Here is a 26,196-nt window from a genome sequence, read left to right on the forward strand (position 1 = left end):
CATCTGTGAATCCTGAAAAATAAAATGTATTACAGTTTCCACAAAAATATTAGGCAGCACAACTGTTTTCAACATTGATAATAATCTGAAATGTTTATTGAGCAGCAAATCAGCATATCAGAATGATTTCTGAAGGATCATGTGACGCTGAAGACTGGAGTAATGATGCTGAAAATACAGCTTTAATCACAGAAATAAATTACATTTTTACAGATTTCACATAGAACACAGCTATTTGAAATTGTAATAATATTTCACAATTTTTAGTGTATTTTTGATCAAATAAATGCAGCCTTGATGAACAAAAGACATTTCTTTATCTCAAAAAAGTACAAAAGGTATTTGTTACCTGGCATCTAATTTAAAAATAAATAAATTCTCTACTAAGTATTTTAAAGTTCATTAGAGTATCTTTTGCTAATGTCTAGTGTGTTTTGTGTTTGTCTGTTGTTCACTGCATCTTCATGGCGTTTGATTCATAACCACGCTGATTGAAACTTGAGCAGAATAAAAATAACATCAGGCCTCCAGGTGAACATCAAACCAGCGCGCTTTCATTTGGAAACCTGCTCCAGCATTCAAGATCAACAGCAGCGCCTCATTTATTCTGTGCTTCTGCTCCTTTATTCGTTCATTTGACTGCCTCGGCTTCTGGCTGCCCAGCAGGCATCAAAAATCAGCCTGTTTTCCAACAGACAGTTTACTAGACAAACAGTGCAGACGTCATGTCGTCAAAATTACAGTCACAGACGCCTCTTCAATCCCCACACACAACAGAGCTCATCGCTGACCACAAATCACAGCGCTTCTGTCCAAAGCAGCTGCAGGACATTTTCAAATCACTCTTTTGTGACGTTTGACGCATCGATATGTTTGACATTCAGTGTCACTGTGAATCAAAACAGCTTGACAAACTAAAACACTGATAATAGATAGCAGTGTGTGAATTATACAACGACTCACAATTGACCCTTCGCAAAGACCTTAGTTACGCACTTAAAAAAAACATCGCTGAGCAAAGAGGAAACTGACAATGCGCCGACAGACAAGACAGGGCAGGTTACTTCTGGTAGGAAACAAGGTCTCAGCTTTCAGATTTTGTGATTCTTTTTAAGAAATAAATACTGTTTTGTGGCTCTTTAATGCGTTGTGACAGATCACTGTAGTATGGAAGCTTGTTTCCGCCACTGAATAAAAAATAAAAAAGGTAATTGCTACTTTTTATCTCACAATTCTGACTTTTTTTCTCATAACTGCGTGATATATACTCATGACTGCGTGATATAAACTCACAATTGCACAATATAAAATCACAATTCTGACTTTTTTTCTCATAACTGCGTGATATATACTCATAACTGTGTGATATAAACTCGCAATTGCGCAATATAAAATCACAATTCTGACTTTTTTTCTCATAACTGCGTGATATAAACTCGCAATTGCGCAATATAAACTCACAATTCTGACTTTTTTTCTCATAACTGCGTGATATATACTCGCAATTTGCGTGATATAAACTCACAATTCTGACTTTTTTTCTCATAACTGCGTGATATATACTCATAACTGCGTGATATAAACTCGCAATTGCGCAATATAAAATCACAATTCTGACTTTTTTTCTCATAACTGCGTGATATATACTCGCAATTGCGCGATATAAACTCACAATTTGGACTTTTTTTCTCATAACTGCGTGATATAAACTCGCAATTGCGCAATATAAACTCACAATTGCACAATATAAAATCACAATTTGACTTTTTTCTCATAACTGCGTGATATATACTCGCAATTTGCGTGATATAAACTCACAATTCTGACTTTTTTTCTCATAACTGCGTGATATATACTCATAACTGCGTGATATAAACTCGCAATTGCGCAATATAAAATCACAATTCTGACTTTTTTTCTCATAACTGCGTGATATAAACTCACAATTCTGACTTTTTTCTCATAACTGCGTGATATATACTCGCAATTTGCGTGATATAAACTCACAATTCTGACTTTTTTCTCATAACTGCGTGATATATACTCATAACTGCGTGATATAAACTCACAATTCTGACTTTTTTCTCATAACTGCGTGATATAAACCGCAATTGCGCGATATAAACTCACAATTTGGACTTTTTTTCTCATAACTGCGCGATATAAACTCACAATTTGGACTTTTTTTCTCATAACTGCGCGATATAAACTCGCAATTGCGCGATATAAACTCACAATTCGGACTTTTTTTCTCATAACTGCGTGATATAAACTACGCAATTGCGCAATATAAACTCACAATTCTGACTTTTTTCTCATAACTGCGTGATATATACTCATAACTGCGTGATATAAAATCACAATTCTGACTTTTTTTTCTCATAACTGCGTGATATAAACTCGCAATTGCACAATATAAAATCACAATTCTGACTTTTTTTCTCATAACTGCGTGATATAAACTCGCAATTGCGCAATATAAACTCACAATTTGGACTTTTTTTCTCATAACTGCGTGATATAAACTCGCAATTCGCGATATAAACTCACAATTCGGACTTTTTCTCATAACTGCGTGATATATACCGCAATTGCGCGATATATACTCGCAATTGCGCGATATAAACTCACAATTTGGACTTTTTTTCTCATAACTGCGTGATATAAACTCGCAATTGCGCGATATAAACTCACAATTCGGACTTTTTTTCTCATAACTGCGTGATATAAAATCACAATTCTGACTTTTTTTCTCATAACTGCGTGATATAAACTCGCAATTGCGCAATATAAACTCACAATTCTGACTTTTTTCTCATAACTGCATTATATATACTCATAACTGCGTGATATAAACTCGCAATTGCGCAAAATAAACTCACAATTCTGACTTTTTTTCTCATAACTGCATTATATATACTCATAACTGCGTGATATAAACTCGCAATTGCGCAATATAAAATCACAATTCTGACTTTTTTTCTCATAACTGCGTGATATAAACTCGCAATTGCGCAATATAAACTCACAATTCTTACTTTTTTTCTCATAACTGCGTGATATATACTCATAACTGCGTGATATAAACTCGCAATTGCGCAATATAAACTCACAATTCTGACTTTTTTCCTCATAACTGCGTGATATATACTCATAACTGCGTGATATAAACTCGCAATTGTGCAATATAAAATCATAATTCTGACTTTTTTTCTCATAACTGCGTGATATAAACTCGCAATTGCGCAATATAAACTCACAATTCTGACTTTTTTTCTCATAACTGCGTGATATATACTCGCAATTTGCGTGATATAAATTTTTTATTTTTATTTTTTTATCCAGTGGCAGAAACGGGCTTCCATACTGTAGCGCCTCACATCAATACACATTATTTTTCAAGTTCAAGTCCACCGACATTAATCTACTCTCACGTCTGGTTTGTTTTTCGGACAAAACAACAGATTTGCCGTTATGATTGATTATCTATCTATCTATCTATCTATCTATCTATCTGTCATTCTATCTGTCGTTAATCTACAGTTTAAATCCTCCTTTCAGAACCTGCAAAATGTTAATTATTTTACCAAAATAAGAGGGATCATACAAAATGCATGCTGTTGTTTATTTAGTACTGACCTGATTAAGATATTTCACATAAAATACATTTACATATAGTCGACAAGAGAAAATAGTTGAATTCATAAAAAATTACCCCATTCAAAAGTTTACATCCCCTTGATTCTTAATACTGTGTTGTTACCTGAATGATTCACAGCTGATTCTTGTTTTTTTTGTTTTTTTAGTGATAGTTGTTCATGAGTCCCTTGTTTGACCTGAACAGTTAAACAGCCTACTGTTCTTCAGAAAAATCCTTCAGGTCCCACAAATTCTTTGATTTTCCAGCATTTCCGTGTATTTGAACCCTTTCCAACAATGACTGTATGATTTTGAGATCCATCTTTTCACACTGAGGACAACTGAGGGACTCATATGCAACTATTACATGAGGTTCAAACATTCACTGATGCTCCAGAAAGAAAAACCATGCATTAACTTTTTGAATTTTAGGATCAGGGTAAATTTAACTTATTGTGTCTTCTGGGAAATATGTAACTATCTTCTGAAGCCTCTGAAGGGCAGTACTAAATGAAAAAAAAATATGATATTTAGGCAAAATAAGAAAAATGAACACATCTTCATCCTGTTCAAAAGTTTTCACCCCCCGGCTCTTAATGCATATTTTTTCCTTCTGGAGCATCAGTGATCGTTTGACATGTAACATTTTGCAGATTCTGAACGGGGGATATAAACTATCTATCTATCTATCTATCTATCTATCTATCTATCTATCTATCTATCTATCTTAAACCTTTAAATGTAAAGACTTTTTAAACCTGTTTCTAACAAGGCTTTCAAAACATTGAGATTGTTGACAAACTTTGCTTCTCTAGTTAAGTACAGTAGTTAAAATAAAATTCCAAACAAAAAATGTGACCCTGGACCACAAAACCAGTCTTAAGTCACTGGGGTATATTTGTAGCAATAGCCAAAAATACACTGTATGGGTCAAAATTATAGATTTTTCTTTTATGCCAAAAATCATTAGTATATTAAGTAAAGATCATGTTCCATGAAGATATTTTGTAAATTTACTACTGTAAATATATCAAAACGTAATTTTTGATTAGTAATATGCATTGCTAAGAATTCATTTGGACAACTTTAAAGGCGATTTTCTCAATATTTAGATTTTTTTGCTCCCTCAGATTCCAGATTTTCAAATAGTTGTATCTCAGCCAAATATTATCCGATCCTAACAAACCATACATCAATAGAAAGCTTATTTATTCAGCTTTCAGATGATATCTCTGTTTCGAAAAAATTACACTTAAGACTGGTTTTGTGGTCCAGGGTCACAAATGAGAATTGTGTTCTTAATTTTTTATTATCTACTACCATTTCATAAAAGGACCGGAGGCCGTATGATATAACAATATAACACAACCTCTTGTGTTTCATTTTTATGAAACAGTTTAGCTCATGATCTTTCTAACACCTTTCACTTCAGGGTCTCGAACACCCTGGTGTTTTCAGAAAAATTGTTAAATACGATTCCAACATCTATGCGGGAAAAAAGCCATAAACTCATCCGCTTGATTCCCTCTGGTATCCTCCAAGAGAAAACGAACAGAAAAGCCTGAAAGAAAAGCCATTTGATTTTAATCAAAGGCCATAGCGAGGGCAGAAATGCTCTTTCTATGAGATCGATGGGTTGGGACGTGCACTGCGTGTCTCATTGCGAAAGCGTCCAGAAACAGGCAGCATCTGCTGGAAATGAGCCACACGGGACCGGCGCGTCAGAAACAACGCTAATCTGCGACACGAAGTAAAAGCCACAGAGACTTCGCTCTCGTGTTTTCATTAAAAGTGTGCATTCACCAGCCGCGCAGCATCCAGAGCAACGGTGTTACAATGAAATTTTATTTTCTACCTGTAGATAGTGTTTTATTAACGCCTGCAACTACCCCAACCCTAAACCTACCCCTTACAATAATGCAAAAATAGTAATTATTGTTGTCCAATGTGACAAAAATGATGCTATATTGATGTGCGCATACCCAGTAGCCACATCTGTCTCCTTCTTAGCCTTAACCTGTTACCCAGGGGGTCAATAACAACAGAACGGGAAATAAACGCCAGTGTGTGAGGGAACGGGAAACAGAGACGCCTGTGATCCACAGAAATGATTAACTCGCAGATGGAGGACGTGTTTCCCTTTCGCTGTAGGAGGAATTGATGCTCAATTTACTAAACTAAACAAAGCACTGGTCCTAAATGAAGATAAACGAGCGTGTCTGGGGGAGATATAATCATATTTTAAAAAACGGAAGAAAAACAAGCACATAAAGGGAAGGTAACGCGGAGTAATGTGAACATATTCAGAGCAAAACTAGTGTAAGTGAAGAAGAAATTATTAGATATAATACAGGTTAAGTTGGTTTAGCTGATGCTCAGCAACATCAAGAATATGATCTTTAATATATAGGCCTATGTATATGTATGTATGTTGCTCAGCATATGTGTCTGTTTAATTAGCTATTAAAATATACTTCTATGAATGCATATTATGCAAATGTTTTTGAACATTAAGATTTTTAATGTTTTTTTAAAGAAGTCTCTTCTGCTCAACAAGCCTGCATTCATTTGATCCAAAATACAGCAAAAGCAGTAATATTGTGAAATATTTTTACTATTTAAAATAACTGTTTTCTATGTGAATATCTATTAAAATGTAATTTATTTCTGTGATCAAAGCTGAATTTTCAGCATCATTACTCCAGTCTTCAGTGTCACATGATCCTTTAGGAATCATTCTAATATGCTGATTTGCTGCTCAAGAAACATTTATTATTATTATTATTATTATTGTCAATATTTAAAACAGTTGAGCAATTTTTTCAGGATTCTTTGATGAATAGAAAGATCCAAAGATCAGCATTTATCTGAAATTAAAAGCTTTTGTGACATTATACACTATACCTTGGAGTATAATTTTTAAAAAATATTTAAAATATATTCAAATCGAAAACAGTTATTTTAAATAGTAAAAATGTATATATATATATATATTTTAAATTGACTGTTTTTGCTGTATTTTGGATCAAATAAATGCAGGCTTGGTGAGCAGAAGAGAATTATTTGAATAACATTAAAAATCTTACTGTTCAAAAACTTTTGACTGGTAGTGAATATAGTTATTTATTAATAATTTATTATACATATACATATGTATATACATGTATACATATCTGTGTGTGTGTATACATGTATTAAAATATATTATAAATATTTTATTTATTGTATTTATTATAACACAGAGTTATTTGTTATATAAAGTGATTTATATCTAGGATTTCTATAAATATAAATATTTATTCATTGTATTTGCTCACACACACACACACACACACACACACACACACACACACACACATACATACATACATACATATATGTGTGTGTGTATTATATGTGTATATATATTTTATTATATATGAATATATAAAGAGCACTTCTTGTTGACTTCCCAGCAAAAACTCACTATATTGTGATTCATATTTATCATTTTATATATATATATATATATATATATATATTTATATATATATATATTTATATATATATATACATACATACATATATCCATACATACAATTAATAATATATATTTTACTATTTATTTATTTATTTTACTATTTTATGTATTCATTCATGCATTTTATATATATATATATATATATATATATATATATATATATACACATACGCACACACACACACACACACACACACATACATGTGTGTGTAGTATATGTATGTATATATATTTCCAGCCAAAATAACTGTATACATATATTTAATAAAAATATATTTACAAATAAAAAATTGTATTGATTAATATTATTACTATATATATCTTAACATATGCATATTATTATTATTATTAATACAATGATGATGATTTTTATTATTATATATTTATTTATTAATATCTGTATTATATTTGTGTAATATACTCTTACTCTCACAGTCAAGGCCACAATCAAGCACTCTTCCTCCAAACTCACACACTCAGGCTTTGTTCTGGATCTTACCCGTCTCGCAGTTCTGCCCGCTGAAGCCCTGCGGACACACGCAGATGTTGGGAGACGCGCAGGAGCCGCCGTTTAGACAGCGGCCGTCGCACAGCGCTGCGGGTCAGAGAGAGGACAGAGGGTCATGTAACGGGTCAGGTGACGGGTCAGATGACCGCAGACGGGCGCAGGGCTCACCTCTGCAGACGGTGCCGTTGCCGGTGTATCCGGGTTTGCAGGAGCAGCTGTGGCCGCCGACGGTGTTAAAACACAGAGCGTTCTCATCGCAGCTGTGCTGTCCGGACGCACACTCGTCGTGCTCTACGGAGAGAAACACCGGGAGTCAACACCAGATCTCAATCACCTTCATTCAGTCAGCACTCTGTCTTTCTCAGTAAACAGCTATGTTTCCATCACCCTGTTATAATGTGCATTTCGACTATCGCATGAGAAACGAGTGATGGAAATGCCAAATTTCAATTGAAAATCCCTTAAAGGTGCACTAAGCAATTTTTGAAAAACGCTTTTGTGTCCCAAAACACGCTTGCAGCCAATCGGCAGTAAGGGACGTGTCTAGTAAAGATACACTGTAAAAAAATCCAACTTTCGAAAAGTTCTACTAACCAATGCAAAAAATTAGCCTGAACAAAGAATTTTTTGTAAGAAGTCAGTTTAAATTTTTTTGTGTGAGCTGAACAAAAATACTCTAAACACGTCGCTGGCAAAAGTTGTTTTGTTTACCTTACTTAGATACTCAAGTATTTGTTCATCTCATTGCAAACTGTTTAATTCTTTCGTCTATCAGCATAAATGTTTGCCTTTAGTTTTAAGAGGCAAATACTGCCCATATTATGTAGAAGGCTTTGAAAATAAACATAAATCTAAAAGAAAGAGTATTGTTCAAAAAGACTTTTTTAGCTAAATGCTAAAAAAATATTTGGTTGCTCTGATCTTTTAACACTCAGTAGACTGACTTTTATTCATTAGATGAACTAAAGTTTTTAAGTTGGCGGTTGCTAGTTGAGTGAACTTAATTAAGTTGAGTGCGATAGGTTGCCTTATTTTTTTTGAGTTAGGTCAACTTTTTTTTTTACAGTGTAGAGAGAGCGCTCAATTTGAGTGCACAGGACGGATATTAGCATATCGATTATAGAGGGAGAGAAATGGAAGATCAAAAAAGAGCAAGAACAAGACATTAAAAAGAAGGGTTACGTTCAAGCAAGTGGTAGGACCCGCGTAAATATCAGAGCATCTTTCCAGCGGTGGAGAGAACGCAAGGAGTTGTTGCGTTGTTTCTTTTTGATAGGTGAGTAACGTTGATGTTACTTTGTTTCACACAACTTTGTTTGAATATGCTTGTGTGTCATCTTCACTTGTTTCTGCGATCGTCGCTATGCCAGGGTTGTGTACGTACATGTGGGGCGGAGATTTCAAAATAGGGGCGAGGTTGGTGGTTTTTGCACTCATGTGAAAAAGGTTTAATGCGAATAATGGGAGATGGAAACACATTTGCTGATTAAATTCCTCTAAGCACATCAAAAAAGTCATGTGATTTGCGCTATGGAACGGCAAATCCTGACTAACCTGACTGATCTCGTTATATATGAAAATTATTATATTCAGTGGCTTCTCCTTCTTTTCTTAGTGATATTTAGTGCCAGTGATGATTTTGTTCTCTTTGACTCGTTGGATGGAAACGGTGCTTATTCGCAAATGTTTTATGCAACATTCCAGTTTTGCGCTTAATTTAAATTTGCAGTTTTGGATGGAAACCTGGCTTATGTCATCAAACCAACTTTATATAGAGATGCTTTTCACTAGCCAGTCAGTTCCTCATGGATAAATTTAGGACATTAAATCTGTCATTTTTCAGTGAATATCCCCTTATTAACTCAGAAATGTATTATTGTTAATAAAACCAAAAGAAAGAAAGAAAATAAATAAATAATCAACTTTAACTGAATTTTTTTTCTTTTTTGTTGATGTAGTAATATAACTAAAATTAAATATTACATTACATTAAATAAACATAACAGAAATAAAATTTTAACTATGAAAAATATATATATAAACAGAAAATAGCAAAATAAAAATTTATTCAAAATACGAATAAAGCTTGATACTAAAATAAATGACAAAATCGTTAAAATTTTTTAATTTAAATGAAGTAAACTTTAACTGAAATGACAATAGAAAAAAAACTTGTTGCTGAAATAGTTTAACTTGAATATAATTGATATGAAAAATTAATTTAAAAATAACATGACAAAAATAACAATGAAAACATGAAAACATAAAAATGACAAAACCCCAACAAAATTACTAAAACTTTAAAATTAAATTTAAAACGGAAAATATAAAATTAATATGAATAAAACTAATAGTATCTCACTGATACTAAAATCAACCATTCAAAACATTAAAATAATTGTTTTTACTAAAATGAACTGAACTGAAATTAAATACAATATAAAAATGAAATAATACAAACTATCTAGACATTTAAAAAAAAACTAAGAATGACAAAAACACATAACAAAATAATAATTTACTATATAATTATACTAGAATTAATTCAAATGAAAACAGAAAATATAAAATAAAAACTAATTCAAATATGAATAAACATATAATAGTATCGCAATTGTATTAAGATAAGCCATAAAAAGTTGTTATGTGAAACAAAATAAAACTTAACCTCTCAAACTTATTTAATTTAATCTAGTTTCCAAGGCAACATTTTCATTTACTTTAACTTGATGTAAAAAAAAAAATAAAAATAAAAAAATAAACTGGAGCAAAAAACAATGAAAACAATTTATGTAAAAAAAACACTAATAAAAATGACAAAAACACAACAAAATAAATAAAAAATTTACTTAAAATGAAGAAAATATAAAAATAAAATTAAAATATTAATAAAAAATATAATAGTGTCTCATTAATACTAAAATAACACTGTGCAAGCAGAAAGTTTTTTTCTCCTGCCCTCCAGCTGACCTGAGATCTGTTTCCATGAGGAATTGTGGGATACATTCATCTCTGAGATTTCATAAAATCCTCCAGCAAACAAACTCCCAGCGGAAATAAACACAAATGAGGGAATAATTACAGCGCGAGCTTTCATTGAGCGCTGCACATTTCTACACTCAAACACAAGCGATCTGAACCTGGAGGATCGTTTAACAAACAAATATCATCGTTTCTGTTATAGCAGAGTGATTATCAGTCTTTACAGGTCACCGCTGGATCTGCTGGTGGAAGTATGACACGGAAAACAATCAGTACTGAACAACAATATTTGTGTGATGTTATTTCTGATATAATCAAGCGCTCGGCGTCAGTAATGCTGATCTGGATAAACTCTGTATAGAAACGTCTGGATTCATATGTTTCAAGGTCTGTTTGTATGAGAGCGTCTTAAGAAAGTAAGAGAGAGTAAGATCTGACATTCTTCTTATTATCAAAACTGCAAACAGAATCATGTATTTTTCACCCGTAATTTACTATATTTGAGAAAATGTACTGACCATAAAACCACACTCACTCACTTTATTTATTTTATTTTTTACAGGGACAGTACATTTTGTTTAAATGATTTAGTTAGTTCCTTCATTTTTATTTATTTATTCATTATAGCTATTTATTCATTTTTCAGTTTTGCTTTTTTTTAATTTTTTTATTTTTTAAACAGGAATAGTCTGAAAAGAAAAGGATGCAATATTTATTTTCTAATAGCATGGTTGATTGATTGATAGTTTTGCTTTAATAGGAACAATATGAAAAGAAAAGGATGCAGTATTATTTATTTATTTAGCTTTTTTTAACAAGGACATTGAGCAGTACAGTATTCAAAAAGGGACAGTATGAAAAAAGAATACAATATTTATTTATTCATTCCTTTTTATTTTAATTAATTAATTAATTAATTTTGTTTATTTATTTACCTATCTATTTACTTATTTGACAGTGACAGTATGAAAAGTCAAGAATGCAATTTTCTTTTTTTATTATTATTAATTAATTATTAAAAAAGGAGCCGTATGAAAAAATAATAAAATATGTATTTATTAATTCCTTTAATAATTTTTTGACAGTCACAGTATAGAATGTTATAGAAAGTAAAGAATGTTATTTTTGTTTTGTTTTATTTATTCATTTATTTTATTTAATTTTTAACAGGTACAGTATGAAAAGTGAAGAATGTTACTTTTTTTTATTTATTCTTTATTTTTTTTTTTAACAGGGACAGTATGAAAAGTAAAGAATGATTTTTATTATTATTTATTAATTAATTTATTTTATTTTATTTTATTTATTTTATTTTTTAACAGGGACAGTATGAAAAGTATAGAATGTTGTTTTATTTATATTTTATTTATTTTATTTTATTTTATTTTATTTTATTTTATTTTATTTATTCATTCATTCATTCATTCATTCATTCATTCATTCATTCATTCATTCATTCATTCATTCATTTATTTTATTTATTCACGGGCCAGTATAAAAAGGATGCTGTTTGTTTATGGAAGGAGCGATGTTTTCAGCAGAGGGTTTGTGTTTTCAGATGTAACTCCCTCAGATCGTTTACATCAGAACATCTTGATGTATTTCTCTCTAAAGCTCACACAGTGTTGTGGTTTGAGTCCAGCTGGCGTGTGACCCGGCAGAGCCCGTCTTTATTGACATTTGGCTCTCAGCGAGTGTTAATTTTAGAGCCTGTGTGGAAGCACCTCGCAGGTGTGAATGAAAATTATATTTTTATTACATAAAATGCCTTCAGAGCTGTCATAAGTCCTCTAATTAATATAAAATCAGAGGGAAACGAACACTGGCTTCATATCAAAGCAGGCGGCCAACATTTCTCATCATTACTACATTCACCAGAGCCAAGAACTCACGAATAAATAAACCACGTCCCATATGTCTGCTTTAGATCCATTAAATGGTCAAATCATAAACAGAGATATAGCAAAACTATAAAAACATACTGTAACTTTCAGAATATATATAAACTAGAAATGTTGCTTTGGCAAACAAACTGAAATAACTTCAAACTACAACTAAAATAAATTAAAAACTATATATATATAGTTAAAAACAGTTAAAACAATACAAATGACAAAAGCAAAATGACAAAAAAATTAATAAAAACTGAAAATCTAAATCAAAATATTAATATAATATAATGACAAAAGGGATACATTTACTTGAGAATGAGAATTTTGTAAGATTTGTTGTTTTCTGATATATTATCATATTCATATTTCAGAGAATATGTCTTGAATTTAATTAGTTTTATTTACGCTTTTGACAAACAGTTTTTTATTCTTCTTGTTTTAAGCATAAATCTAATAAACTGTAATGAGATTTATGCATTTGCCAAAAGGCATAAAAAATAAACTAAATTCAAGATAATCTCTGAAAGCAAGTCTTAATATCTTACAATATTTTGCTTCTCAAGTAAATTGTATTATATATCTATATCCATATCTATCTATCTATCTATCTATCTATCTATCTATCTATCTATATATATATATATATATATATATATATATATATATATACATAGGTATTTTTACAGGGATAATATGAAAATGATTTTATTTTATTTTATTTAATTTTATTCAGTATTTATTTTATTTATTAAATTTTTATTTTATTTGTATTTTGCATTCATTCTATTTTGCACTCTTACTTTTTAACAAGGACAGTATGAAAAGGATGTAATTGTATTTATTCATTCATTCTTTTTATTTTTACAGCAACGGTATGAAATGAAAAGGATGCTAATTATTTATTTATTAATTTTTCATTCATTCAGTCATTTAGATTTTTTTTTTTTTTTTTTTTACAGGGATAGTATGAAAAGAAAATGGATATATATATATATATATATATATATATATATATATAGCTATAAAAAGGAGTCAAATCATAATAAAGAGATGCGAGAGCTTGATATGAGTATGAAACCATACCATCACTAAAAAAGCATGCTTAGATACTTTAGATTAAATCAGTGTAATGTTAATATTAGCGTTGTGTTTGTAGTATTTCTCAGCTGTAGGAAGCGCTGCGTCACTCTAAACCGGCCTGAAAGCCATCAGTGTCGTTCAGAGCATGTCCTGACTTACATTTCCCTCATGCAAACTGAAAATGACAGTTTCAATCCCAAAGAGATGAATGCAGCAGACTGCATTATCTCTCTCTCACACACACACACACAGCAAGAGATGAGAGAATGCGCTGAAGGTCAGAGGCGTCACACCTGTGTGTGGATGGAGACACTGCTGTGCGTCTGTCATTCATGCAGTCCGCAGATAAACAATCAATTATGTACAGGCAGTCATGAGGGACGCCTCTGCTCTCTGCACTGTAACATCTGTCTGCGCCTCTGCGGGCCCAAATCACATGCATGCTTTCATCTTGAAAACAATTCTGCTGATTTGCAAAAAAGCCATAATATTATCTCATTTGAGTTCAAAAATGAAAAAAAAAAAAAATCACAAATAAGGATAAAGATTTTTTTCAATTATATATGTGTCAGCTTTAAAGCACTTTTTTCATTTGTACTGCACTGAAAAAAAAAAACAAAGTCAATGTAAAAGACAAGGATGCAATTTTTATTTATTCATTTATTCGTTTTTTTTTTTTTTTGCATTTTTAGTTTATTTTTATCTATTTATATTTTGCAGGGATAGTATGAAAAGGATGCAATTTTTATTTGTTTTTTAATTTATACATTTTACTTTTACTGTGACAGTATGAAAACAAAATACTTTATTTATTCCTTCATTTATTCATTCTTTATTCATTCATTCTCTATTTGTACTTTTTTTGTTTGTTTGTTTGTTTGTTTGTTTTTACATTATATATGTTTTACAATATATATGTATCAATTATATACAGTGTCATTTAAGCGGAAATGGAGTGGAATGTTCAAATACTCCATTTAATGTCAAATAATTTACTTTGGATGCATTAAAACATCCACAGATGTGGCAGAAAACATCTGGATCACACTGTAAAAAATAAGTGTAATTTTAACTGTAAAATTTTGTAAAAACACTACTGAAAAAAAGTGAGTTCCTGTACTATATACAGGGAAAAACTGTAAAAGATCTAACCAGACATTTCATCAATGTATAATTTACAGTCAAAAACTGTAAACTGATATTCCCAGAATTCCCTGCATGACACTCCACATTTGAAAGTATTTTGTTTAAATAATCATGTTTTTTTTTATAGTTTTTGTTATCAGCTATGCACATTTGGGCTTTATGTTACATCTTCTGTTGTTTAATGAAAGTTTATTGCATTATTTAAGTATCATGTGTGTTACCGTGATGGTGTTTTGTGTTTGCATGAATGACTCTGTGCACCTTCTGTATATTAGTATATACTTCTGTTTGTGACGAAGCTACTTGTGATGAGCTTTGATTCTTCATGTGGCTTCCTCTCACCTGCATTATTGTGGTGGTTGTCAGTGTGTTAAAGGTACAAAACATATTTTAATAGCAGTGTGCGTTGTTGAATTTACTGGTTTACATTCAAATTTCCCTGTTTGTAAATTACAGTTTTATACTGTAAATTTTACAGTTTTGTTCTGTAAATGTGTTTACAGTTTTTCTGTATTTTTTACAAAATTATTCTGACAACCACAGCTGCCAGAATTATTTTGTAAAAATTACGGAATTTGTTTTTACAGTGCATGTTTGCATTTTCCTCTGTCACCGGCCATAATTCTGACCTTGAAATCAGGATTAGGCATCAAATAATGTCATAATGAGAAATCAGGCTGAGAATTGAGCAGATAGTTGCAAGCTGCCCCAGATTCAGATAGGAATCATGTGTTTGTGGTGTTTTTACATTTACATTTTCATTTAGGCATTTATCCAAAGCGACTTACAAATGAGGACAATGGAAACAATCAAAATCGCATAGTTTTTTTAAATTATATAATAAATAAAAAGAAAACAGATAGATTAGAAAAAGAATAGAGCAAGCTAGTGTTAGAGGCCTTTTTTAAAGAAAACCAGCAGTTAGTAAATGAAAAGAGTGCAAGTCTAAAAGGGGCATAAAAGGTCTTTTTCTGCTGATTATGGGAGATACAAGACTTCATCACCTAAAAATGCTACAAAATGCATCATATTTAGTGAGAGCAAAACACACTATAAATCAGCAGAAAAGAAACATACTGGATTTCCTTCAGCAGATGTGATGCAGATGCTGTAATCGTCAATAAAACGTGAACTTTCTGCGGTATAAAGCATGTGTGCATCGGCTGCAGTCGTCTGGTCCGTTAAAATAAAAATAAAAATGACAAAAGCAAATAACCAAAGTGAAAAACCAAAACCAAAATAAATTAAAACACTGTAGGAATATATATATATATATATATATATATACACATGACAAAAGTAACAAAAAATAAAATTACTGAAAAAAAATAAATAAATAAAAAATAAATAAATTAATTAAAACTATTTAGCAATATAAGAATAAAAAATTGCAAAAGCACACAGCGAAATGACAGAAAATAATAACTGAAATTAATAAATTAAAACTATTTAGGAATATTTAAATAGAAACAAAAATGAGTAAAACTGACAAAATCACATAACAGAATTACTTAAAATATCTGACTGAAATAAATATATTATTAATGTTAATAACCTTAATACTGTATATAATCCTTTATTTTTTAAATATATATAATAAATAATAATAAATTACCAAATCAAAACAACACACGATGACCATCCCTTAAAAAGGGATACATTTACTTGAGAATGAAAGTTTTGTAAGATTTGTTGTTTTCAGATAATAGATTTCAGAGAATATATCTTGGATTAAATTAGTTTCATTTACCCTTTTGGCAAGTAGTTTTTTTTTTTCTTCTTCTTCTTCTTGTTTTAAGCATAAATGTAATCAACTGTAATGAGATTGATGTATTTGCCAAAGGGGTCAGAGAAATAAACTGAATTCAAGATATAATCTCTGAAAACAAGTCTTAATATCTACTAAGATTTGCTTCTCAAGTATATATGTATTACATATTTCTTTCTAAATATATTTACAAAAATCTGCAGTATTTTTGTCTCATTTTCAGTAGAAAAAAAAAATCCTATATATATATATATATATATAATTTTATTTATTTTTTTCACTACAAGCGAGACAGAAATACTGCTGATTTTTTTTTTTGCAGCGCAGCATGTTGAATTGAGCTTCATGTTTTGCGGCGTCCTCTCAGCTAGTCTTTGTCATCGTTAACCTTCATTTAACCTCGTGAAAGCAGCAGAACGTTCAATTAATAAGATTTTCCTCCAACTACAAGTTGCGCTCGTTTTTTATTCACCTGAAAGCATCTGAAATTTGGGTCTGAATGAAAGTCATCCGATCAAAAGAGGAAGTCACGGCTAAAGCAACCCGGCTCTCGAACTCTAAAATGAGGGTTTTCATTTCCCATAATCCCGCTGCCGCTGCCCTGACAAAACCGCAGGCCTCGGTCCACGACTCCTCCGTCCACGACTCCTCCGCGAGAAAAGAACAGGATCCAGGAGTCGGATGTGTATGAGGTGAGATACAGCACCGCCAGCGGCCACTCTGAATTGGTCCTTTCTAATCCGTGGCGGTGAAGAATGGGCCACGGACACACACACACTCACACACACACACACAGCGGTGCGGAGTCAGCCGATTCTGGTATCTCAGATAACACCTTTCTTACACACCGCAGGAAAGACTAATAACAGAGCCAGAGATTATGGGGCTAATCGTCAGGTGCATTGGAAACACTCGAGGGCCCCAAACACACACACACACAGAGGAAAGACAATCTCTCGTTTCTACTAGACAGCAATGAGATTAAATGAAGTGCAACTGGAGACATTTGCTTAAAGAAACAGTTCAACCTAAAATAAAAATGCATAGTATGTTTTTTATCGTTTGCATTTAACAAACGCCTCCTTTTGTGTTTCACAGAAGAACATTAGGATGCGTAAATGATCTTTTTTTGACTGTATGTGTATGTTAACAGAAATTTGGTGTAAAAACGATTGCTAGTAAATTTCACAAACAGTTACGATAAAATAGCAAGTAACACACTGAATTAAACATGATATATATATGAGTATTATTAAATGAAAATGAGACAAAAATACTGCTGATTTTTTTTTGCAGTGCAGTATGTTGAATCTAGCTTTATGTTTATTGTTTATGATGTTTATTTTTTTCTATTAAAAATTATAAAAATTAAGTTAGTTTGTGCTTAAAACAAGAAAAAAAAATCTGCCAATGAGGTCAGAAGTACAATAAGTCAAAAGGAAAACAACTTTATTTTTCTGATCCCATTGGCAGATATTTTTTTCTTGTTTTATTGAAGAAACTCAGAAAATTAGACTGTATATCCTGTCATTTTGCTTCTCAAGGAAAGTATGTTGATTTAAGAATGCCTATATTTTACTAAAAAAATAAATAAATACTCCGAGTTCAATATGTGACCCTGGAGCACAAAAGCAGTCTTAAGTCGCTGGAGTATATTTGTAGCAATAGCCAACAATACATTGTATGGGTCAGAATTATAGATTTTTCTTTTATGCCAAAAATCATTAGGATATTAAGTAAAGATCATGTTCCGTGAAGATATTTTGCAAATTTCCTACTGTAAATATATCAAAACTTCATTTTTGATTAGTAATATGCATTGCTAAGAACTTCATTTGGACAACTTTAAAGGCAATTTTCTCAATATTTAGATTTTTTTGCACCCTCAGATTCCAGATTTTCAAATAGTTGTTTCTCAGCCAAATATTGTCCGATCCTAACAAACCATACATCAATGGAAATATTATTTATTCAGCTTTCAGATGACGTATAAATCTCAATTTCGAAAAAAATTACCCTTATGACTGGTTTTGTGCTCCAGGGTCACATATACTGCATATACAAAAAATTACTACTCAGTATTTTTGTCTTGCTCTACTTGAGATGCAAAATGACTGAAAATATTAAGTCTTGTTTTCTGAAAAATCTATCAAAATTAAGTGAGTTTATATTTAGCCAAAGGGGTCAGAAAAATAAACTTAATTCAAAGGGAAAATAACTTTATCTTTCTGACCCCACGCAGACTTTATATCAAGCAATTTTGTATCTTTTTTTTTGCATGCATGAACTGAGTGCAATGGATAAAAAGCATCAGCCAAGTGCATAAATGAAGCTGTTCAACTGACACTGTTCTTTACAATAACCACCGACTACATAGTACAATCTATAAGTACATAAACGCTTGAGTGTTTGTTTAAGGCCTGGTAACTCCAGCTCAGAACTGCAAGCTCAGTCATAAAGCCAGCAGCTATCTGCACACGACCAATCAGACATTTATCAATATAGTTTTTCCAGGAACAAACCGCTGCGCTCGGCATTTCACAACTAATTACCTTCTCCGTAGAGAAGGAGAGAAAGCGTTTCATTAGCGCTAGCGGGGTCGTCACAGGTCTGGATTAGCTGTGTGTAAAGTGTGTTTGCGTGGAGGACAAGGAAAACCTCTCTCTGGGCTTCCGTCTTAAGCAAACAGTGCTATTAATTACAGAACCTGTGGCGTTACTACGAGGAAGTGGTGTAGAACTTCATTTCACACTCTCCTCAAAGCCGCGACGCGTGAGATGTTCTGCGTTTGAGGCATGAGAGCGGCTCCGTCTCATTAAAAGTTGGGCGGTTTCGGGCCAACGTATGGGCGCCTTTTGATTACGTACAGCTGGCGCGCATTGGGAGAGGGTTTTTATTCTCATTTTTCATGAAGTACAGCTAAAAAGGAGGGGGATGAAATTAAAGTAGCACTGGGACAAGCAGAGGAGAAGTTGGCAGAGCGGAGCGGAGCCTGGCACCGGTTCGCTTTGAAACAATAGAATCCGCAAGGACGGAGAAACCAATAAAGATGTACGAATATTCCCAGAATATCATCCAAAGCAGCTTTTTACATAATGAAACACCCCGGCAACACAAAACTCTGGAAAATAGTCTTTTATTTTCATGCATCAAATGAAACTGCAATCTGGTTGCTTGATGCAGCCGTATTGGCAATGGCCCGATTTTGGGGAGGGACTTTCTGTTTGTCCCGCCAATGTCAGATGGGTTCGTTATTTGTGCAATTACATTGACGCATTTGGCAGATGCTTTTATCCAAAAAGTGCATTCAAGGTGCATTGTCAGTGCATTCCCTGAGAATCGAACCCACAACCTTGGATTTGCTCACTTCTCAATGATTGATTTTCAGAGTAGTTTCTAGGGTGGTCTGGGTGGTTACTAGGGTGATATCTGTTGTTTTCTTGTTGCTACAGTGTTACGTGTGGTTGATATTGTTGCTAGGGTGTTCAGGGTCATTTATGCAGTTGCTAGGGTGTAAATGCGCACTATATCATTGCTTCAGTGTTCTGGATGTTTGCTTGGGCATTGATAGGGGGTTGCTAGGGTGATAACATATTGCTATATCATTGCTAGGGTCAGGGGCATAAAACACGGGGGTCTCCATGCTGTGTGCAAATATCTATACTTATAAGTATTGCTATATCATTGTTAGGGTGTTCTGGGTGGTTGCTAGGGCATTGATAATGTATTATTGGGGTGGTAACATGTTGCTATATCATTGCTAGGGTGTTCTGGATGGTTGCTAGGGTGTTAACATGTTGCAATATTGTTAGGGTGTTCTGGGTGGTTGCTAGGGCATTGATGGGGTTGCTAGGGTGGTAACATATTGCTATATCATTGCTAGGGTATTCTGGATGGTTGCTAGGGCATTGATGGGGTTGCTAGGGTGGTTACATGTTGTTATATCATTGATGCTATATCAGGGTGTTGTGGGTGGATGTTAGGTCATTTATATGCAGATGCTATGGTGTAAATATATTGTGATGATGTTGTTAGGTGTTCTGGATGGTTGCTAGGGTGTTGCTATGGGTTTACCAGGGTATTATGATGTTGTGGGTGGATGTTATGTCATTTATATGCAGTTTCTAATTTGTAAATGTTTTCTGACATTGTTATAAGGTCATTGTCTTTTTAGCATGTTTTTATATCATTGCTAGGATAGATTGTGTGGTTGATAGGGTGTTAATGTGTTGCTATATCATTGTTAGGGTGCTCTGGGTGGTTGCTAGGGTGGTAACATGTTGCTATGCCATTGATAGGGTGTCCTGGGTGGTTGTTAGCACATCACTATGTCATTGCTAGTGTGACTGTCATGACATTTCCAAGCAGGTGGTTGCTAGGGTGTTAATGTGTTCCTATATTGTTGTTAGGGTCTTCTGGGTGGTTGCTAGGATGTTAATGTGTTGCTATATTGTTTTTAGGGTTTTCTGCGTGGTTATATGGTGGTAATATATTGCTATACCATTGTTGGGGTGTTCTGGGTGGTTGCTAAGGTGGTAATATGTTGCTATGCCATTGTTGGTTGTTCTGGGTGGTTGCTAGGGTGTTAATGTGTTGCTGTATCATTGCTAATGTATTATAAATGGTTGTTAGCACATCACTATGTCATTGCTAGTGTGACCGCCATGATGTTTCCAAGCAGGTTTCCCAAATACTACTCATGGATCATTTATCAGGGAAACAGGAAACCCCATCCCAAACTGACGGCACTGGTTGAGCCGAAGCGACATGTAGGGCGCAAAAACACGTCAGCGAAGTGTGAACATGAGCACTGCACCACTGTTCTGATTCAATGAACTTTTCAATTTTCATACAGAGCTTTCAGGGTAAGCAACTTCCTGCAATTAAGAGCATGTATTCTCAGTGCTTCTGTAAGGTGCTTTATGGTCTTATTATTCATTTTCTTTTCATAAGCAACAGCTCATGCCGGAGCGTCTAGGGGTTTCGTATCCCGGCACACACAGAGACTGTGATTACGGCTATACGGCTCCATCTTGGTAAGTCGACATGAGGCTGACAAACTCTTGACTGTGACAAGAGAATCTGACTGTGTCATTACAGCGGGGAGTCGACTTAATCACACGAACTGATGGATTCTGGGAATGCCGGGCTCTTGTAGCTCACAGACATTTTAATATCGATCCGTGCAATAGAATGTAATCCATCAGTACTCTCATATTCATCTCTGGGGGGATGCGAGGAATTAAATGTTAAAAGTGTTTATCAGTTTTGGTGAGGTGCTTTGGGACGCTCTCTACCGCAGACACGCAACTCAATCAATAACACCACAAAGGAGAGAAATACAGTGCGCTCGGCTCTATAAAAGATGTTTTCTTTTAAAAAAGACCGTTTAAAACCTTGAAGGACAAGGAGCACTTCATGTTGCACCAAGATAAATCTAGACTATTATAATAAAGACATGTATCTGTGGTTTGTAGGGTGTTAATCTGCTATATCATTGCTAGGGTGTTCTGGGTGGCTGCTAGGGCATTGATGGGGGTGCTAAGATGGTAAGATATTGCTATATCATTGCCAGGGTGTTTTGGGTGGTTTCTAGAGTGTTAATATGTTACTATATCATTGCTCCGGTGTTCTGGGTGGTTGCTAGGGCATTGACGGGAGTGATAACATTGCTAGGGTGATAACATTTTGACATATCATTGCTAGGGTGTTCTGGGTGGTTGCTAGTGTTTGAACATGTTGCAGTGTTGTAAGGGTGTTCTGGGTGGTTGCTATGGCATTGATAAGAGGTTGTTAGGGTGGTAACATTGTTATATCATTGTTAGGGTGCTCTGAATGGTTGCTAGGGTGTTAACATGTTGCAATGTTGTCGGGATATTCTGGGAGTTGCTAGCGTGATAATATGCTCATATTGCTAGAGTTTTCTAGGTGGTTCATAGGGTGTTAATGTTTTACTATATCATTCTTGGGGTATTCTGGATGGTTTCTAGGGCAATTATGGGGGTTGCTAGGGTGATAACATGTTGACTGTTGATCATTGCTAGGATGTTCTGGGTAGATGCTAAGGAAATGAATGTGTTGCAGTGTTGTAAGGGTGTTCTGGGTTGTTGCTAGGACATTTATGAGGGTTGCTATGGTGGTAACATGTTGCTATATCATTGCTAGGGTGTTCTGGGTGGTTTCTAGAACATTGATATGGGGTTGCTAGGGTTTTACTGGGTGATTCCTAGGGTATTATTGTGTTGCTATATCATTCTTAGGGTTTCTGGGTGGTTGCTAGGACACTGATATGGGGTTGCTAGGGTTTTAATGTGTTGCAGTGTTGTAAGGGTGTTCTGGGTGGTTGCTAGGGCATTGATAAGAGGTTGTGAGGGCGGTAGTCAAGTCAAGTCAAGTCACCTTTATTTATATAGAGCAGATATAACAATACAGATTGTGTCAAAGCAGCTTTACAGTATTAAATAGGAAAATAGCAAGCAGTAACATGTTGCTATATCATTGCTAGGGTGTCTTGGATGGTTGCTAGGTTGATAACATGTTCCAATGTTGTAAGGGAGTTCTGGGTGGTTGCTAGGGTGTTAGAATGCTGCAGTATTGTTGTTACCATGTTCTCAGTGGTTGCTAGGGCATTGATGGGGGTTGCTAGGGTGATAACATGTTGCTATATCATTGTTAGGGTGTTCTGGGTGGTTACTAGGACATTCATATGCAGTTGCTAGGGTGATAACATGTTGCTAAATCATTGTGGGTGGTTGATACATCAACGTGTTGCTGCATCATTGCTAGAAAAGCTGTTTTCTTGTTGAAACCCTTGAAGGACACGGAGCACTTCATGCTGCACTGAGATGAATCCAGACTATCATAACAAAGACTGTGCGCACAAAGCCTCCGGTGGCAGTCGCCTCCTGAGTTTCATCGTACTGTGTTTTTTAGATCGCTTCTTTTGAATGTACAACTGCGAGCCGCTGTGCTTGAATAACCCTAATTGGCTGGTTTATTGTATTAGCCTGACTAATTACTAACAGGAAGTCGAAACACTCTGCTGGTTATTTACATCCTGTTTCGTAGCCGCAGTCCCAATAATCCATAAACTGCAATGATATATGACGACTAAAACCACACACTTTCTGTAACAGTTTGGACAATTAGTGGAGGTGCAACAGTAAACACTTGAAAATAATTATAACAATAGTCCATATTTACAGTGGAAATATGAAGTGATTAGTAGCAGGAAGTTGACTCACGGGGTTCAGATACGCTGCTTCAGCAGCTAAAGTAAAACGCCAAGGAAGCACATCCTCTTTTTCAGCATTTAATGCTGCAAGATACCTGTGACGACCTGCGAGGAGCTGCTAGAAATAATACTGCAAAGTTTAATGTTTTTATATTGATTTGATTTGATTGACAGACAGCATTTAGAGTGAACATTTATGTGCAATGACAGGAAATGACTGTGCACACAATCTTAATTTTGTCTACTTTTACAGTTAAAATGAGATAAATTAACTACAGAAGCAATACTGCATAAGGTATTTAAGGTTTGATTTCATAGATTGTATATTTTAAATATTGTGTCTTACTACATTGGCAGATTTTTGCTTATTTTAAGTACAAACAAGTCAAACAAATCTGCCAGTTCAGTACACTGAAATACACTTACAGTATATGCAAAATACAATCTTTTAAAATAATTAGTATCTTATGCAGTTTTGCTTCTCAAGTAAATTTATTTTGTTTCAAAAATTGTGTCATATGTATATATACATATAAACAATGAGGAATATATTTTTCATTATTAGAAATATTAATATATATATACAGTGGGGCAAAAAAGTACTTAGTCAGCCACCAATTGTGCAAGTTCTCCCACTTAAAAAGATGAGAGAGGCCTGTAATTTTCATCATAGGTATACCTCAACTATGAGAGACAAAATGAGGAAAAAAAATCCAGAAAATCACATTGTAGGATTTTTAAAGAATTTATTTGCAAATTATGGTGGAAAATAAGTATTTGGTCAATAACAAAATTTCCTCTCAATACTTTATTATATACCCTTTGTTGGCTATGACAGAGGTCAAACTTTCTGTAAGTCTTCACAAGGTTTTCACACACTGTTGCTGGTATTTTGGCCCATTTCTCCATGCAGATCTCCTCTAGAGCAGTAATGTTTTGGGGCTGTCGCTGGGCAACACAGACTTTCAAGATTTTCGATGGGGTTGAGATCTGGAGACTGGCTAGGCCACTCCAGGACCTTGAAATGCTTCTTACGAAGCCACTCCTTCGTTGCCCGGCGGTGTGTTTGGGATCATTGTCATGCTGAAAGACCCAGCCACGTTTCATCTTCAATGCCCTTGCTGATGGAAGGAGGTTTTCACCAAAATCTCACGATACATGGCCCCATTCATTCTTTTGTTTACACGGATCAGTCGTCCTGGTCCCTTTGCAGAAAAACAGCCCCAAAGCATGATGTTTCCACCCCATGCTTCACAGTAGGTATGGTGTTCTTTGGATGCAACTCAGCATTCTTTCTCCTCCAAACACGACAAGTTGAGTTTTTACCAAAAGTTCTATTTTGGTTTCATCTGACCATATGACATTCTCCCAATCCTCTTCTGGATCATCCAAATGCTCTCTAGCAAACTTCAGACGGGCCGGACATGTACTGGCTTAAGCAGGGGACACGCCTGGCACTGCAGGATTTGAGTCCCTGGCGGCGCAGTGTGTTACTGATGGTAGTCTTTGTTACTTTGGTCCTGCAGGTCATTCACTAGGTCCCCGTGTGGTTCTGGGATTTTTGCTCACAGTTCTTGTGATCATTTTGACCCCACGGGTGAGATCTTGCGTGGAGCCCCAGATCGAGGGAGATTATCAGTGGTCTTGTATGTCTTCCATTTTCTAATAATTGCTCCCACAGTTGATTTCTTCACACCAAGCTGCTTACCTATTGCAGATTCAGTCTTCCCAGCCTGGTGCAGGTCTACAATTTTGTTTCTGGTGTCCTTGACAGCTCTTTGGTCTTGGCCATGGTGGAGTTTGGAGTTGGACTGTTTGAGGTTGTGGACAGGTGTCTTTTATACTGATAACGAGTTCAAACAGATGCCATTAATACAGGTAACGAGTGGAGGACAGAGGAGCCTCTTAAAGAAGAAGTTACAGGTCTGTGAGAGCCAGAAATCTTGCTTGTTTGTAGGTGACCAAATACTTATTTTACCGAGGAATTTACCAATTAATTCTTTAAATATCCTACAATGTGATTTTCTGGATTTTTTTTTTCTCATTTTGTCTCTCATAGTTGAGGTATACCTATGATGAAAATTACAGGCCTCTCTCATCTTTTTAAGTGGGAGAACTTGCACAATTGGTGGCTGACTAAATACTTTTTTGCCCCACTGTATATAGTGTGTGTGTGTATATATATAAACTATAAAAAATATGAATAATTAAACTAATTAAAAGTAATTTAGAAATTATTTCAGTTTATCTGTGAATGTCATCATTCAAATAATGATTTTGCGCTGATTTAATTAGTTAAAACTGTTTTGCTCAGTGATAGGTTCGTTTGTCTTGACGCTCTGTCCTGTGATTGGTCGAGTCTCTGTGCTGTGATAATGATCAGCCTGTATCTAATAGATCAGATAAATGAATATAATTAGAAGCCTA

General features: G+C 34.1%; 1 protein-coding gene across 1 annotated transcript in view; it reads right to left on the reverse strand.

Moving 5' to 3' along the window:
• Positions 1-26,196, reverse strand: part of nell2a (neural EGFL like 2a) — a 115,066-nt gene that overhangs the window by 20,749 nt on the left and 68,121 nt on the right. The window contains exons 14-15 of the mRNA XM_058766330.1: positions 7,836-7,958; positions 7,659-7,754 (exon numbers count right to left, since the gene is read on the reverse strand). Coding sequence (XP_058622313.1) covers positions 7,659-7,754; positions 7,836-7,958 — 219 coding nt within the window. The remainder of the gene's footprint in view (positions 1-7,658; positions 7,755-7,835; positions 7,959-26,196) is intronic.

The sequence above is a fragment of the Onychostoma macrolepis genome, chromosome 25, assembly GCF_012432095.1.
Source record: "Onychostoma macrolepis isolate SWU-2019 chromosome 25, ASM1243209v1, whole genome shotgun sequence".
Classification (NCBI taxonomy): domain Eukaryota; kingdom Metazoa; phylum Chordata; class Actinopteri; order Cypriniformes; family Cyprinidae; genus Onychostoma; species Onychostoma macrolepis.